Below are 17773 nucleotides of genomic sequence, written 5' to 3' on the forward strand. Positions count from 1 at the left end.
ATCGTGAATATAAGGCTATTGTAATAATCATATTAGTCACCTAAACAAAATGGTCAGATATACATTTAGCATGCACTTTTATCCAAAGCCACTTCTAACAATTCATACACCGACTATATCCAAGGCCACTTACAAGGAGTCATACACAACGACTATTGTCCAAATTGACATGAACCATCCAAGGCGACAGCCTAACCTCATCTACCTGGGGAGCCGGGGTTCAAACTAGCAACCTTGCGCTTACAAGTCACTCCGCTCTCCCTCCTGAGCTAAGCTGACCCTGCTAACCAACCGTACGTTACAGTCTTACTCACCCTACTGCCTACTATCATGTCTGCAGTCAAAGCAAACGTCGATCTCTATGTGTGGATGTGGTTCTGTGTGTTCGTGTGCAGTCAGAGTTATTAGGAATAAGGGAGAGAGGCTGGGGCGGTTTCTGTCCAGGTGCAGCCTGAACAGCTGGGTCCTCGGTGTCTTGTGAAAGATAGATAAGCGCTCGTGCGATCCAGAGGGAGGAGGCTCATCCTACCTATGCAGTGCCAGGGAGGAAATTGTTATTGTGATGAGTTTGAAGCCAGGTCAGGGATTGTTTATTTCTATATGTATTCCATGCAGCTCTATGTACAGCAGGTAGGAACGTACCCTCCGTCTTACAAGGCATACAGTCTGAAATGGAAATGCAGCTAGAAGCCAATCCTTCTCACTTGTTCTCGGGAAGTGCACCCCTTGCATTCTGTGAGCATACAGTAGCTGTTACACAGTACGTTTGAATGAATGCATACAGGAATTAATTCTAAATGACGCAAACTCCTGTCACATGGTAGGATACGGGTTCCTCAGGCTTATCTGAATGAGGACCACTCCTCCTCTTCTCCCCTTTCCCTCACATAGCTTTCTCTTTCGCTCTCTCTCAGTGGCTCTCTTGGCCCGGTCACCATGGGCTCGCCGGCCATAGCTGTGTATGTCTCGCTCTCTCTCACAGTGGACGAAGGCGGTTGTCGCGTCAAAACACCCAGAAGATGCGATTATAAATGTCTGTACATTAGGGATGTTTATACGCGTTTATTTATACGTGGGGATGAGACGTGAATGTAAAGGAGGACTGGTGTTGGGTAGGTACTGCAGGGCTCACAGGATCTCTCGCTCTCTCTGTCTCGCGCTTCGCCTCCAGCTGTAGCTGTATGTTTTTCTTGGCTCGCGCCTGAAAACGGAGGAGCAAATAGTTTTCTGCCCTGGCGTGCTGTAAGACGGAGCCTGGCCCACGGGGGCCCCGCGGGGCCCCAGTTTCCACCCCACTGCCGGCAGGGCGGAAGGAAAGCCACATGCTTTGTTGGCTGGCTGACTATAGCTGGTCACCGGTTGGTTCGATCTACGCTGTGTTGGGCCTGTGATGAGGACGCAAGTCAATCTCAGTCTGTCCCTAATGGGAAACAATGTTAGGGTTCATGTTCACTCTAGTTTGCGGGCGCGGCCTGCAAACTTGGTAGTACCTGAACGTTCAGCCTGCTTTGCTGTGTGCTATCATATGATTGTCGTTATGCTGCAAAGGGCGGATTGGCTTACTGGATCAACAATGATTTGCTCAACGCTTTTGTGTTGTGGTAAAAAGTTGTTCATTTTTTGTTTTTGTTGGGGTGATCGATGCTCGCTAAGCTAGAAAATCAACTACTTTGTGTATGAAATTGATATGACACAACAGAGAAAACTTTTTAAACATTTTATTTGTTTTCAAAATTTCCACAAAAAAAAGAGCTCTAATTGTAAACGAAGACTGTGGAAAAACCAAATGTTTTGGCTCTCCGTAATCCCTGAATTTGGTAGTTAGCATCTCAGCTTGTGTTTCTTCAACTCAAGCCGTGTGGAAAAACTTCTGCTTCATATTGTATTAATAATATGTAATGAAAACAAATACAATTCCAGTGTTGACTTAACTAAATGAACACAGTTTTTCACGCAGTGTTTGATGTGACTTGGAAGAAACTAATTGCGCCGCTTTCCTTTGTGAAAGGTTCGTGTGAGCGCATAATTGGATTTTCCGATGCATGCGTTGGGAGTAGGAAACGCAGTACACTTCCCTCTGATGTGGGCACTGAAATGCACCTCACAGTCAAACAATGGTTTTGTGGTGGTTTGGACATCAAACGCCACTTTGCTATTTGTTTAGCACTCTCCGTGGCGTGCTGGCACCCAGTGGCTTCATGACTTCACTGTTCTGCTACATCACATGATGAGTCATGGCAGCACCGTTGGTGAGGCTCAGCCAGTAGATAGTATCAGGCTGGAACACGCAGGCCCCATTTGTCTGTGAGACATGCGTACGTGTATGGCTCTACAAGCCTCATTGTATTCTTTCTCCTTTTGGTTCTTCTTTCTACATTGTGTTCTTGCTTCGTAAGAAATGGACACCAGTGTCATTTCCAAAACCTTTTTTGCATGGATAAATAACATTGCTTTTCTCATACTTTTTTTTATGCTGAACTTTTCTTCGCTGTCCAAAAATATAAAAACAGCTCTGTGGCTGACTTGATGTGTACTCGACAGCAATATATTGTATATTGCATTTAAAGTTGGATATTTCATTTAAGCAATGATGCAGAGGCCACTGAGCAGGCAACAATGAAAAAAATCCTAATGTATCAAATGAGGAATATGTTTGTGAGGGCTGCAAGTGGCAGGAAACCAGAGAATGTGCTCTAGGGAAGCTTTAAAGAAACCCAAGGGGGACCAGAATGCTGCGGCTCTTGTTCACATGGACAGAAGAGCAGTTCGTTCTATCTCTTGGCACCGATAAAAAATCGCATGCATATCGATCAATGGCTTCATTTATCTGCTGGATAAAAGCATCTTGTCTGGAGAGCTGGTCTTGTGATGGCCGTCCGCTCCTACCCTTTGGCTGGCTGGCTGACGATGCTATGGCCCCCGCGGCTAGCGTACCGCGGCTGTTACCTTGAATCAAATTGACCCACTTTTTCCAAATGGTGGTCAGTGATTGATGATTGTTTTGGTTCATTAGTCTGTATGAACGAGTGATGTTTTTAGCGGGGGCCGTAGCGCTGATGTAGCATCTGTAGACGTTTGGCGTCGTATGTCCTTTCAGACTGTCTGCTGGTATGTGCACACATACACAACAATGGATCTACTACATTGAGGGAATTTAGCAGCAATTTTACCCAAAGCGACTAACAACCATTCACACAAGGCACAGTAAATCATACAAGTATTACAGAAAATCATATACAGCGGAGTCTACCCTGCGAGGCGACAGCCAGCCCGTCGGGAGCAGTCAGGGTTAGGTGCCTTGCTCGTGGATACCTCAACAATCAGCTAGGATTAGCCAGGGATCGAACTGGCAACCTTCCGATCGAAAGTGAACCCTCTCCACCTCCTGAGCTAAGTTGACCTGACTTGCACAAACACACACATGTTCACACATGCTCAATAAATGTCGAGTCACATTGCTTTGCATGAGTGAGTAATGTAGCATTAAAGCGCTGTTTTCATCCGTATAAGGCCCTTCATTGTGTGACTGAGTGCTGGAAGCTATCGGTTTCGTGTTGTGCTGGATGGAGCAGAATGTTTAGAACGAGCACACGCTCAGCCCACTGAACGTGAAGGATAAAGTCATATTGCTACATAGATGTCCATCAGTGATTAATGACTCCGGGAATTCCACAATTTATCTTGCTGCCGTACAGTTTTCCAGTTCAGCGGATGATAGCAAATTCACACGGCAAAACAACTTGATTCCTCAGAGCGGGGGGTGGGGGGGGCCTGCACGCCCGCTTATTAAAACCAGATCTTTCTTTCTAGGTTTTCAGGCAGCAAAGGTTTGGGTTCGTAATGGAAAGAAGAAAAGAAAAAAAGAGGTCCAAACATCCATATTTCAAAACTGTCAGACTCTTTGCTCCCCCCCCCCCCCCCCCCCCTCACCCCTTCCTTTACCCAATGCTCTGCTAGCCCTTGTGTTGCACGTCCTCGCGCTCTCTCTCTCTTTTCTTATAACAGGATTTAGCATATCAATGGCAGATTAGTTCGTTTAACAAAAGCTTACTCCTGCAAAGCCCCTTTCCACTTGTCTTTCCAGGCTGACTTGTGGACCTCACACACAGCCTCCCCGCGCCGCGTCCCTCTGTATGAAAGCGAGAATGTGTGTCTGAGTGAGTGTTGATCCGATGTGTGTGTGTTTGCAAGTGTTGATCCGCCGTGTGTGTGTGTGTGTGTGTGTGTGTGTGTGTGTGTGTGTGTGTGTGTGTGTGTGTGTGTGCGAGTGCAATGCGAGTGTGTGTGTGGTCGCCCCAGCTCGGCTGAATGGATGCTTGCGGATGGGGGCCCCTGTGTTTGACGAAGACAAAAGACGTGCTTAGTCACTATGGGCTTCGGGAAATGTATGCAACCATGGCATGTGGAAACCAGCTCTTCTGTGTGTTATGGTATGTTTGGATGTGTGCGTGTATGTGTGTGTGTGTGTGTGTGGGCTGCACTAATCATTCTTACTTCAATGCATTCTACTCACGTGAAAGGCCGTGTTTCGAGGTCCGACCTGATGCCCATCCTTCATCATGATCAACATCAGGTTGCTGAGGGCCGAGGCGGGGATGTAACACAAACTGTCACTCAGACTCGAGGCGCTCCATTGTTGCTGTGGCCCTGGCTTCCTCTGGCTTTGGAAACAGCGGGGGGGGGGGGGGGTCTGGCTGTCAGCAGCAGTAGCGGCAGCCTGCAGATGCTGATGCTGGTGCCCTGGAACGGAGGCAGCGGTGTGTACAGTGGAACAGTGTCCAAGGTTGTGCCAATGAGACACCAACACCAGCTGTGTGGGGGTTGGCAGGGGGCCACTTGTGTGTTTGTGTGTGTGTGTGTGTGTGTGTGTGTGTGCACATGTTATGTTGGTGCTGGACTACTATTTGTCTCATCTACATGGTGTTTGTAAGTGTGTAGGAGAGGCTGGGATTTTTTGATACCGCAGGTATGTGTGTGTGTCTGCAACCTGTTTTTATTTAGTGGTCATGTGTCTGCATCAGGCTCTATGTGTGTGCGTGTGTGCGTGTGTGTGCGTGTGTGTGTGTGTGTGTGTGTGTGTGTGTGTGTGTGTGTGTGTGTGCGTACCTGTGTGTGCGTGCATGGCGTGCGTGTGTCTATGCGAGGGCATGCCTGTCTGTCTGTCTGTGTGTGTCCCTAAACATATATGTGTGTGCGTGAGTCGGCCTGCGTGCACGTGTGTACGTGTGCGTAGCCCGTGCGCGGCGGTGCCAGGGGTCTCGTAGCAGGCGCGGTGCTGGAGGTGGACCCAGCGTGACTCTGCAGCCGCCTCAGGAAGGATGCCCCCCTGGCTGGGAGGGTGGGGGCCCTCCCAGCCAGGGGCCATTCATCACTTCAAAGGGCCACAGGGTTGAGGATGTGGCGAGGGCGGGGGCTGGAAATGTTCCATCAGGCAGGCACGTGCCTTACATGAGTTTCACGGACGTGTCGACAAAAGCCCCCAGGTTCACCTCCCCGACGCCCCGGCTCACCTCAACTTCCCCCGTTGTTTTTGCAGATAGGGTTTTCGATATGCATGTCTGATGTGTTTGCCTTGGCGCTGCATAATGGGATTTGGGCTCAGGCGTGCACCTGGGGATTGAATCATCTGAGAGGATGGATATCTGAACGAGGAGCATGATGACAAGTGTATGCTGAAATAAAGACTTCTATACGACGCTGTCCCTATATCTTTATATGTCCGTATGACTTCTAATGCCGCGTTTCCACTGCAGGGTGCGGTAGACCTTCTCGTTTCTCACTGCTCCATCAAGCTCCCTCTGCACCTCTTCCTCCCCAAGAATGCAGAGGAACGTCTCCACCTCCTTGTTCGCCCAAGCAAGCGTTTCACAAGACATGTTCATTGTAAAGAATAATACCTTGAGGCTACTGTTTGTTGGTTTTTTTCCCCACGTCGCCCGGAAGTGACGATTCTGTCGACCAATCAACGGAGGGGGTGTGTAGCTCGAATTTTCCGGCACCCTTTCAGGCATCTCAGTACCCCAACGGAGGAGTACTGAAGACGAGGGCAAAACGAGTACGGCTCAGTCCGGGTCACGCCCACTTTTGGCGGTGGAAACGCAATCCGTAGCGCACCTTTGCGAACCGAACCGTACCCTGCAGTGGAAACGCGCCACAAGTCCCCCTTCCACGTTCTGTGTTACTGATTCGTCAGAGGTGGATGAGGATTAGCGTGTGTTTGTGTGTGTGTGTGTGACGTGTGTGTGTGCGTGTGTCTCCCTGCGTGCTGTTCTATCAGATGTTTGGCCCTTATTTTGATTATGACACTAGTAGCAGCGTGTGGATGTGGGGTTGTTTCGTGTGTACTGTCTGTATGTCTTGGCAGCTGAAATGGCTCCAGGTGTATCTCCTACGCCTAGAGACCCCCCCCCCCCCCCCCCTCCCTTCCTTCACAATGCATTCCTCGCCATCACATGATTGTTCCATGTGCTACGGTGTCCATTGTCTGTGACCCTGGTACTGCAGAGTCAGGTGGGTGGGTGGTGGTGATGGGAGTGCTTTTTGCGGTCGGGGTGGTGTTGGTTGCGGACGTGGAGGTGTTGGCAGCGCTGGTGGTGGTGGTGGTGGTGGTGTTGGTGGTGGTGGTGTTGGTGGCAGGGCATTCACAAGAGTGGTCTCATTCGGAGAGGGCAGCACCCCCGACCTGTGCCAGCTTTGATGCCCTGCCATGGCGGGTGTCTCTCTCTCTCTCTCTCTCGCCCTTGCTCTCGCTCTCTCGTCCTGTCAATTGTCTGGCCGTCCCATGTGCTGCTGGTGCTGGTATGCAGCAGGCCAGGAGGTGATGAGAGCAACCTTTTCCACTTGGCTGCCACACAAGCCTCTTCCATTAGTCCTGGAGGTGGACGTGTGGCGAGGAGGAGGTGTGTGTGTGTGTGTGTGTGTGTGTGTGTGTGTGTGTGTGTGTGTGTGTGTGTGTGTGTGTGTGTGTGTGTGTGTGTGTGTGTGTGTGTGTGTGTGTGTGTGTGTGTGTGTGTGTGTGTGTGCGCCATTTGGCGTTATTCTCTCTGGGTTTTAAACTGCCCTGGCGTGACATTCGGCTGGCAGTGAGCGTGGAAGGAAACGGGGGGTTGTGACTCCATGACATGACTGTTCCTACGGCCGTTGTGGTTCGGTGGTTTATTTACATCTAAGTGTGGATTCAATACTCCAGTACCCCCCCCCCCACACACACAAACACACACACACACACACTCACACTCACACTCACACTCACACCCACACACCCCCGACGCCTGATGCAGCGCAGGAAGTGAGTCAGTATCAACTGGAGCTCTGCTTCCTGTGCACTGATTCTCCTCTACTGCTGTCAGGATGTTTACCTCCCTCCCCGCTCCTCCCACACCCTCCTCCTCCCCCACCCTCCTCCTCCCCCCTACCCCCACCCCTTGGCCAAATGACTTCACCTCGGCACCTTCTCAGAACCCGGTCGTGAACCTTGCGGTGTGTCCAAGGCTGGCGTGGCCTGCTTTGACCCCACGTGGGTCTTCACACACCCCTGGGTGACAGCAACTTGTGCATGCTGATCATCTCCCAGCTCCAGTTGTGCTAGTGAATTTGTTCTTGGCTCCTCGTGGCCAAGGTGTTGCAGTGGCCTTCTGTAAATGATTGGCAGGAACTCATTTGCGGGCGTACTTTGGTCTATTGTCCACTAGAATGTGGGGCACACTCCTCACTCAGTCTGTCCTGATTGAGAACCATTGATCTATATTTAGGTCTGATCTTAAGCTTCAGCATTTTAAAACACATGCTGTTACATGCAGGTAATGCAAACAAGAAAACATGAGATATCTTAGGGCCTTAAGGAGTTAGCTGTAATATCCTTTATCAGCCCTTTTTTATCTTTGCGATGTGATGAAGCTCAGTCTTTCAGGTTTGTGACTTTGGTTTTACGGGACACTTGAAGTGAATCCCCTTAAAGGGGACATATTATGCCACCAGGTGTGAGTATAGCCTTACAAGCCGTTTCAAAAGATCTGCCCCATATGACATCACTAGTGGGCGTTTCCACCTAGATCTGTGCTGGATAGATCAGCCTACCAGCCGTCAAAACGGCTTGTAAGGCAAATCACACTCACACTTTGTGGCATATGGCCCCTTTAACGTCAGGCTTCAGTCCGCCGCCTATCTGTCTGCTGTGTCGCTCTGCGTCTGACTCTCCTCCACCCCCTTTTTGTTCCCCCTCCAGTTCCCTGAGTGCGGCTTCTTCGGTATGTACGACAAGATCCTCCTCTTCCGCCACGACCTGAGCGACGAGAACATCCTGCAGAGGCTGAGCGCCGCCGAGGACATCCACGAAGGAGACCTCATCGAGGTGGTGCTCTCCGGTACGTAGACATCCACGAAGGAGACCTCATCGAGGTGGTGCTCTCCGGTACGTAGACATCCACGAAGGAGACCTCATCGAGGTGGTGCTCTCCGGTACATAGACACCCACATTAGCCCCTCCCTCTCACATGGCCACGCTGTCGGATTGTGTGTTCACTTTTACGTTGGAACACAACGTAATTTTTTTGCGTGGGATGGCGATTCAGGTTCATGCCACAACCCACAAACACACACACACACACACACCCACGCACAAGCACAGACACACAGACACACAGACACACGCAAGCACAATCATAAACAGACACACGCATACACACACAACCCGCATCCTTTCTATCGCTCTATAACAATGCCTCCATGTCAAAATAAACGTCTGCAAATCTCTGATATTTGCACTACCACCATCAACCAATCTTATTATATCATAATACGTCGTACGTAGTAACTCGTCGACCGTACTCTCAGGGGTGCTTGGAGTCCTTTGTCATCTCCAACTGCAAGTGCCTCAGCCTATTTTGAATGGCTGAGGGTGTTCAGCCGATGGCCTGAAACATCTGTTTTTGCTTTTGTTCGGTTCACCTCGGTTCTGTTATTTTTCCCCACCACCTGCCTCCATTGGGAAGCCCTGGCCCTTGGGGGAAGTCTTTCCCACCTGATGTGACCTCCCCCCCCACCCTCCCACTTCTCAGTGTGCGCCTAGTTCATTGTTTGGAAGGATTTACACGGTCAGCTGTAAGGCTTTGGGACTGAAGAATGTCCACTCAGGGACTGGAAACTTCCAAAAACACTGTTTTTGTTTTTCTTTGGTAGCAGACATTTTTTGCAAGTCGTATCTCTCCGTCTTTTCACTGAAACAGTTTGAATCCTTCTATCGTCTTCCATATATTTCCTCTAGTATGACATACAGTCCCTTGAGGAAATGCTGGCAGGAAAGCGTCAGAGATGAGAAGCAATGCTACGTGACGTAGCACAATATGCTAGTGCTATGCTAACACTTCTCCTTATCTCACCCATACACGGCAATGCTCCCAATTTGATTACACATCTCATGACGAAGATAATTACACCGCAATTAATATGAAGGAATAAAAATGAAAAAGAGAAGAACAACCAACTTCCCGACTTTTTTCCCACTAAACCGTTTATGTGGTTCACGGGATATGTTGTTCTTTTCCATCCCACAATTTGTCCACTGTCATCTTCTGCCCATGCTTTTTTCTTTTCTGACCAACCTGTTGATGCACTGTGTGAGAGAGAGAGAGAGAGAGAGAGAGAGAGAGAGGGAGGGGGAGGGGGAGGGGGAGAGGGAGAGAGGGGGAGGGGGAGGGGGAGAGGGAGAGAGAGGGAGAGAGAGGGAGGGAGAGAGAGAGAGAGAGAGAGAGAGAGAGAGAGAGAGAGAGAGAGAGAGAGAGAGAGAGAGAGAGAGAGAGAGAGAGAGAGAGAGAGAGAGAGAGAGAGAGAGAGAGAGAGAGAGAGAGAGAGAGAGAGAGAGAGGGAGGGAGGGGGAGAGAGAGAGAGAGAGAGAGAGAGAGAGAGAGAGAGAGGGAGGGAGGGAGGGAGGGAGGGAGGGAGAGAGAGAGACGCGCGCATCTCCACCACCCACCCAGCGAGCGGGGAGGTGAAAGCAGCTTTTCCTTGGCTTGGGGCTCAAAGCAGAGAGCTTTGTTTTTCCTGCAGTAAGTGATTGTGGAGGACCCGCCGAGTGTAAACAGGCTCTGATGTACAGAGCGGCCCCTTGCACAAAAAAAAAGAGGGGACAGACCGCACACACACACACACACACACACACACACACACACACACACACACACACACACACACACACACACACACACACAGAGGCCATGTCCTGACCCCCAGGAGGATTGAGGTTCTTGGCCCCGTCTCTGTCGTCTCATTGCCTCCCCCTTTCCCACTCTCTTTTCCCATCCACTTTCTCCACACAGTTCACAGTGTGCGCCACCAGCCCCAACAACTGCGTTAACGTTTTGTATCATGCAGAGAGAAAACCCACGGCTACACACGCTTGTTGTGTGTTCAGCTTGTTTAGGAGAAAACATGGCCGAGGCGAGGATAAAAATCGGGCGCCATGAAATCACGCAGATAAGGAAAAAAAAATTGGTCTTATGAGAGAAACCACGCAACGGGCAGCGCTTGATGCTAATAACACGGACAACGGCCCATCACATAAAACGGGGAGCCATGAGAGGCAGACTGCGGTTTCACAGCCGCGCATGTTTGTGTGTGTGTGTGTGTGTGTGTCGAGGCGATACTCATGAATACTGCCTTTTATGTGACGGTGCCAAACAGTTATGTGCGCCCTCGTGGCATGTGACTCACTGGAGCTCTGCCCTTTGAAGTCGGTGCTCAACTTCAGCCCTGAGAGCCCGGCGGCTATCGGCGCTCATCTGGTCCGGAGGAGAAACCTCCGGCGCACAAGGTCCTCAGATGATGGTTTCTTGTTCTTGGGGCGTGAGGGTGACAGTGATTATCTGATTATCTGCCGCGCAGCGATCCAATCGTTGAGTGTTGCCTCGGAGTTCCGCCGTGTTATTGAAGGGGTTATGAAAAGCTGGGTTTGTACTTGGGGTGAAAACAAGCAAATTACACTCTTTGCTTGAGGTAATTAGAATAAATGTTTTTCATTTTGGTGTCAAGTGATGGTAATTCAGCTGCTGGGAAAACCGGTGCTAATGTTGTTATGTAGCGGCTGTTTGTTGTTGCTTTTGTGTTCTTTTCCAGTTTGTAACCCTACCTTTGAGCGACTTTCTTTGGTTTTGACAGTTAATTCGCCTTATCTCTCAGAGTATTGTACGCATTCTTTTCTGAGAGAGAATGACCTTGTACGGTTGTTATTGCAACCACTTTGGACCAATGTCAGAAGTCTGTGTGTTGTCCAAGCTAAAGTATTCTTTCACCTTATAGAGAAAGACAAAGCACATACACACATACACACACGCAGGCAGTCTCACTGACAATTCAGAGTTAATAATTCCTGTGTCGGTCAGCAGTCGATCAGGGGCTGAATAAATGATTACCTGGTGGGCTGCTTCACATCCAAAAGGTCAGATGCGGCCCCGTTATGTGACGATCGACTCCATTGAAGAAGAGCTCCATTCACACTTATGATGGTAGCAAGCATCACCTCTCATTCATCGTCCTCACATCGGGAGTGACTCACTCCCCTGATGTTTCAGATTCTTTGTTGTACAGAGATGACCTCAGCAATCTCTGTTGGATGCACAACAAAAGAAAGATCTGTGCAAGAGGTGATAGATGGGGAGACATCTATTGTATGACTCATTTGGGGCGATGTGCTCCCACACAATCACGCATGCAAGAATACACGCACACACACACACAAAAATAATAGGTCAATGTGAGATCGTTTATCCATGACTTGTACCCTCGGGTTTATTTTTTGGAAGCTATGCTAGATTAATTTGTTAGGGTTAACAGGTGTCAGACTTGACTGTTGAGGATGTTAAGATGGCGGCCTCTGCTGGCCAAGCACTGCAATGGCACTACTGACACAGGCACACAGAACCACACCACACACAACAGCAGGCACAATGAGCTTTCTCACTATTATTCTGGGAATAGGGAAGTATGTGGGATAAGTTGTACGTTCAATATGTTTATTATTTCAGGTTGATTATTTTCCTTCAATTTTCTCCTTCCTATTCCTCGACTGGATTGTTTTTTCTTGCGACCATAATTTCCAAGAAACACTTCACATTCAGAGTTGTAAAACACACAACCACACAACCACACACACACACGCACGCACGCACGCACGCGCGCGCGCGCGCACTTGAACAACGACGGTGACTGGCGCGCGGCCAGTAGACGGCCCAACACTTTTCTTGCCGTGTGTTTGGGCTCCATCAAGCTGTGAGGTGTTGTGGTGTTTCCCCAGCCCTAGCCACGGTCGAGGACTTCCAGATCCGCCCCCACGCCCTCTATGTGCACTCCTACAAGGCCCCCACCTTCTGCGACTACTGCGGGGAGATGCTGTGGGGCCTGGTCCGCCAGGGCCTCAAATGTGAAGGTGAGAGGGAAGTCGATTAATTAACACACGCACAGACCTATACACACACGCACGCACGCACATACATAGACCTATACACACACGCACGCACGCACATACACAGACCTATACACACACGCACATACATAGACCTGAACACACACACACATGCTGTGGGGCCTGGTCCGCCAGGGCCTCAAATGTGGAGGTGAGAGGGAAGTCGATTAATTAACACACGCACAGACCTATACACACACGCACGCACGCACATACATAGACCTATACACACACGCACGCACGCACATACACAGACCTATACACACACGCACATACATAGACCTATACACACACACACATACACACACGCACGCACGCACATAGACCTATACACACACGCATGCACGCACCCACATAGACCTATACACACACGCACGTATGCACGCACGCGCGCACACGCATGCGTGTAGACATACATACACACACACAGACAGACAGACACACACACGTAGACACACACACACACACGTAGACAAATACACATTAACTCACACAGACACCACACACACACACACACACATACGTAAACACAGGCACACACAAAAAAACGGACAAACAGACTTGCACGTAGACATACACACATGCACGTAGACACACACACACACGCGCGTACACACACACACGCACACGCACACTTAGACATAGGCATACATACACATAGACATATACACACACCCATAGACGTAGTCATATACACACACACACAAAAACAAACACTAACAAAGACACAAACGCAAACTGACACACACACACACACACACACGCACGCACGCACGCACGCACGCACGCACGCACGCACACACACACACACATACAAGCAATGATACACGCATCCTGGAGAAACCAAAATGACAAACTTAAAGTAAATACAGAACAGATGAATATTACTCCTATTTTTTTGATACCAAACTCCTCTTTAATGATGGGGATATTGATGGATTGGGCCCTCTTTGAACCACTGAAGCTCTGACCACAATTGATGAATGATGCAGCAAGCAGTTTGCCAAAACTTGCCTCCGGACGTTAATGACTTTAAACACTCTCTAACCAGCTCTAACCAGAGAGAGGCAACCACTTCCAATGCATGCAAACAATTGCAACACATGCTCTCACACACACACACACACACACACACACACACACACACACACACACACACACACACACACACACACACACACACACACACACACACACACACACACACACACACACAGGCCACATCTCTCCTCCATCTTCAGAGAAGCCCCGAGAAGATATAACGATAAAAAAATACTTTATCCAGGGCACAGCAGCCCCAGATTTGAGGACGAAATATGAAAGGCTGAATCATATGTCGACTCTCCTTTCTCATTTTCGTAATTATTGGATCATACTTTATGTGCTCTTTAATTTCCATGTCATTAGGCAGCACTTGAACTCCTCTTAGAGTATGAGTTGGACATAAGTGGTCCATAGATCAACCAGAGGAATGTTGGCAGGCAGGCAGGTTGACAGATCAAGATTTGTCAGGGGATACCATTGGGGCCCTCTTGTGGTCGCTGTGAACACATCAGAGTCAGCTGTTCACGGTGTGCCTACCGGTACCATTTCAACCCCACAAATGCCCTTCTGAGAAACGTTCAGCTTAAACGAATGTCATAATTTTCTGGTGTTTTTCTGCCGTTGGTAGGTTGCGGGCTGAATTACCATAAGCGCTGCGCCTTCAAGATCCCCAATAACTGCACCGGAGTCCGAAAGAGACGTCTGTCTAATGTCTCCCTGCCCGGGCCCTCGCTGTCGGCCCCCAGGCCCCCGCCTGCAGAGACCGCTGTGGTCGTCATCGAAGAGGTGACTACTGATTGGTAGAGAAAGAACCGTATTTATGTTGACCCATGTTTATGTTGGCCGTCATTATCATGATGCAGAATGACAATGCCTTCACCATGGAAACACTGTGGAGCCAATGTAGGTCCTCCGCTCTAGTTCAGTTTGAGATCTGGACTTGTGAAAGGGATTTGGACCGGAGGAACCAAGGCCACGGGTCCACATGCTGATCACAAGAACCCTTTCTAAGCTCCTCATTGTTTTTACTTTACCATTTGGCCCTTGTCCACCAGATAATTTCCAGGGCTGTGTTTTGAAATATCACAGATGCAGAAACCAAAAAATGTAGTAATAAATTGGCTAGGGACATTTTTTATGGACCCCCGAAGGCCCTATGAAAACATGTTGTATTGAGAGATAAATGCTCTGCTGTTATCTGGACCTCCATTGCCTTCATATGACGCCAGATGTTGACCCAGTGCCAAACCAGGATTCATAAATAATGAATGCCTTCTAACCCTTTAACCCCAATCACTGGTTCCCTTCCTATAGTATATCCATTGGCATTCCTTGTATCTCCATCGTATACTAGTGCCCATAATTGTCTGTCCGAGGAGGTTCGCCGTGCACCTTGTAATAAACCCTCGTCCCCCATCCGTCCCCTCCACCTCACCCCCTTATCCACCCCCACCCTTCTCCACCCCCACCCATCCCACCTCCACCCCCCTACCCCCCACCTCCCCTCCACCTCCCCACCCACCCCACTTCACCTCCACCCCCGGTCCACCTCACCTCCACCCCCACCCCACCTCCAGCAGCAGCAGCGGTCCCACCAGGAGGCGGGGAAGCGGATCCTGTCGTGGAGCGGCCGGCCCATCTGGATGGAGAAGATGGTGCTGGGCCGGGTGAAGGTTCCACACACCTTCGCCGTCCACACGTACACACGGCCCACCATCTGTCAGTACTGCAAGCGCCTGCTCAAGGGCCTCTTCCGCCAGGGCATGCAGTGTAAAGGTCGGTAGTCAAACGCCGGAAAACCCATGTGTCTCTTTTCGGCCAGTTGGGCTGCACATTATTTATGTGTTGAATGTAAAGTATTTCATGCTACAGAAGATCTTGACCCGATGACAGGATTGCAGTATAAATGACGAAATGGGAGTCTGTATTGTATATAGTGGACATCCTGCAGGATAGTCTTCTAGCGGTTAGGGTTTGACTCCCAGCTGGAAGGTCGTGGGTCCGAACCCAAAAACCTGCACTGCGCTGCATTCTTGAGCGCGATGCCGAACCCCATACCTGCTCCTTAATGAAATGTATCTGAAATATGCTTTAACTGTCAGTTGCATAGGACAGAAGTGTCTGCTCAATGACTAAGTAGTAAAAGCCTAATGACAGATGAAACAACATTGTGGTTTCCTCACTTTGACAGGTTTCCTGGGTAAACAGAGAGCAGGTCAAAGTGGAGGAAGGCCTTCATTTGGCTCCTCAAGGCTTGATTGATGAAAGTGGGAGTTCTTACGCGACGTCCCCACAGAGTAATCCCTAATAGATTGTCTTTGTATCATTTCATGCAAAGGATAATTAATTTAGAGAAGTGACAGGATGAAACATGGGGTGCTGATTGGATAACATTGGAGCTCGGAATAATGCTAATGGTATAGGCTAAAGATCACCTTTTCATAGAGCTAGGGATTTGTCCAATACGTTTGTTTCAAGTACGGACACAGTGAAAAAGCGTGCATGTACTATTGTTAGTTCTAGTTTTATATGCAATCCTTTTAAAAGGTGCAGATGCCATGTGGAATAAGCAGTGTATATTTCTTGTTCGATTTGTTAGCAGCCTAATGTTGTGTTGATCATGTTTCCTCCGTCTCCTCTTGTTAGATTGCAGGTTCAACTGTCATAAGCGCTGTGCTTCCAAGGTACCCAGAGACTGTTTGGGAGAGGTGGTCTTCAATGGCGGTAGGTCCAGGTTTCTTACATTACCTCACGGCTTGGCTAGAGGGAAACTTTTATTATTGTGATGATCATGGAGAATTTAAACAGTATCACAAAATATAACCATATTCTTATGGATTCAAACTATAGTTCTGAACAGTCCCACATTGAAATATACGGAAATTGAAAGTATCGGCTAAAACTATTTTTGTTTGTTCCTCAATGTTGATAAGCTCATATTTTGATTTTAAGGTCATACCTTCTCATCGTAACTAATTCAGAATATTAGAGGGGTATCAGGATAAATCCAAACCATTCATAAACCTTATTCCAGGATTATTCCCCAGCCCTACGTTTCCCTTTCGTTATCTCCCCCAGCAGTCCCACTCAAACTGTCTCCCTCCATCACTAAACACCCACTGTACCGTCCTCCATCACTAAACACCCACTGTACCGTCCTCCATCACTAAACACCCACTGTACCGTCCTCCATCACTAAACACCCACTGTACCGTCCTCCATCACTAAACACCCACTGTACCGTCCTCTATCACTAAACACCCACTGTACCGTCCTCCATCACTAAACACCCACTGTACCGTCCTCCATCACTAAACACCCACTGTACCGTCCTCTATCACTAAACACTCCCTGTACCGTCCTCCATCACTAAACACCCACTGTACCGTCCTCCATCACTAAACACCCACTGTACCGTCCTCCCTCCATCACTAAACACTCACTGTACCGTCCTCCATCACTAAACACCCACTGTACCGTCCTCCATCACTAAACACCCCCTGTACCGTCCTCCATCACTAAACACCCACTGTACCGTCCTCCATCACTAAACACCCACTGTACCGTCCTCCATCACTAAACACCCACTGTACCGTCCTCCATCACTAAACACCCACTGTACCGTCCTCCATCACTAAACACCCCCTGTACCGTCCTCCATCACTAAACACCCACTGTACCGTCCTCCATCACTAAACACCCACTGTACCGTCCTCCATCACTAAACACCCACTGTACCGTCCTCCATCACTAAACACCCACTGTACCGTCCTCCATCACTAAACACCCACTGTACCGTCCTCCATCACTAAACACCCACTGTACCGTCCTCCCTCCATCACTAAACACCCACTGTACCGTCCTCCATCACTAAACACCCACTGTACCGTCCTCCATCACTAAACACCCACTGTACCGTCCTCCATCACTAAACACCCACTGTACCGTCCTCCATCACTAAACACTCACTGTACCGTCCTCCATCACTAAACACCCACTGTACCGTCCTCCATCACTAAACACTCACTGTACCGTCCTCCATCACTAAACACCCACTGTACCGTCCTCCATCACTAAACACTCACTGTACCGTCCTCCATCACTAAACACCCACTGTACCGTCCTCCATCACTAAACACTCACTGTACCGTCCTCCATCACTAAACACCCACTGTACCGTCCTCCCTCCATCACTAAACTCCCACTGTACCGTCCTCCATCACTAAACACCCACTGTACCGTCCTCCATCACTAAACACCCACTGTACCGTCCTC

General features: G+C 49.2%; 1 protein-coding gene across 3 annotated transcripts in view; it reads left to right on the forward strand.

Moving 5' to 3' along the window:
• Window positions 1–17773, forward strand: part of prkd3 (protein kinase D3) — a 41022-nt gene that overhangs the window by 11068 nt on the left and 12181 nt on the right. For 2 of the 3 annotated variants that reach the window (XM_030355975.1, XM_030355974.1), the window contains exons 3-7: window positions 8225–8363; window positions 12287–12418; window positions 14127–14284; window positions 15076–15274; window positions 16145–16222. In XM_030355975.1, coding sequence (XP_030211835.1) covers window positions 8225–8363; window positions 12287–12418; window positions 14127–14284; window positions 15076–15274; window positions 16145–16222 — 706 coding nt within the window. The remainder of the gene's footprint in view (window positions 1–8224; window positions 8364–12286; window positions 12419–14126; window positions 14285–15075; window positions 15275–16144; window positions 16223–17773) is intronic. The other variant, XM_030355977.1, reaches the window with a different exon arrangement.

The sequence above is a fragment of the Gadus morhua genome, chromosome 5 (genome assembly GCF_902167405.1).
Source record: "Gadus morhua chromosome 5, gadMor3.0, whole genome shotgun sequence".
In the NCBI taxonomy this organism is placed as follows: domain Eukaryota; kingdom Metazoa; phylum Chordata; class Actinopteri; order Gadiformes; family Gadidae; genus Gadus; species Gadus morhua.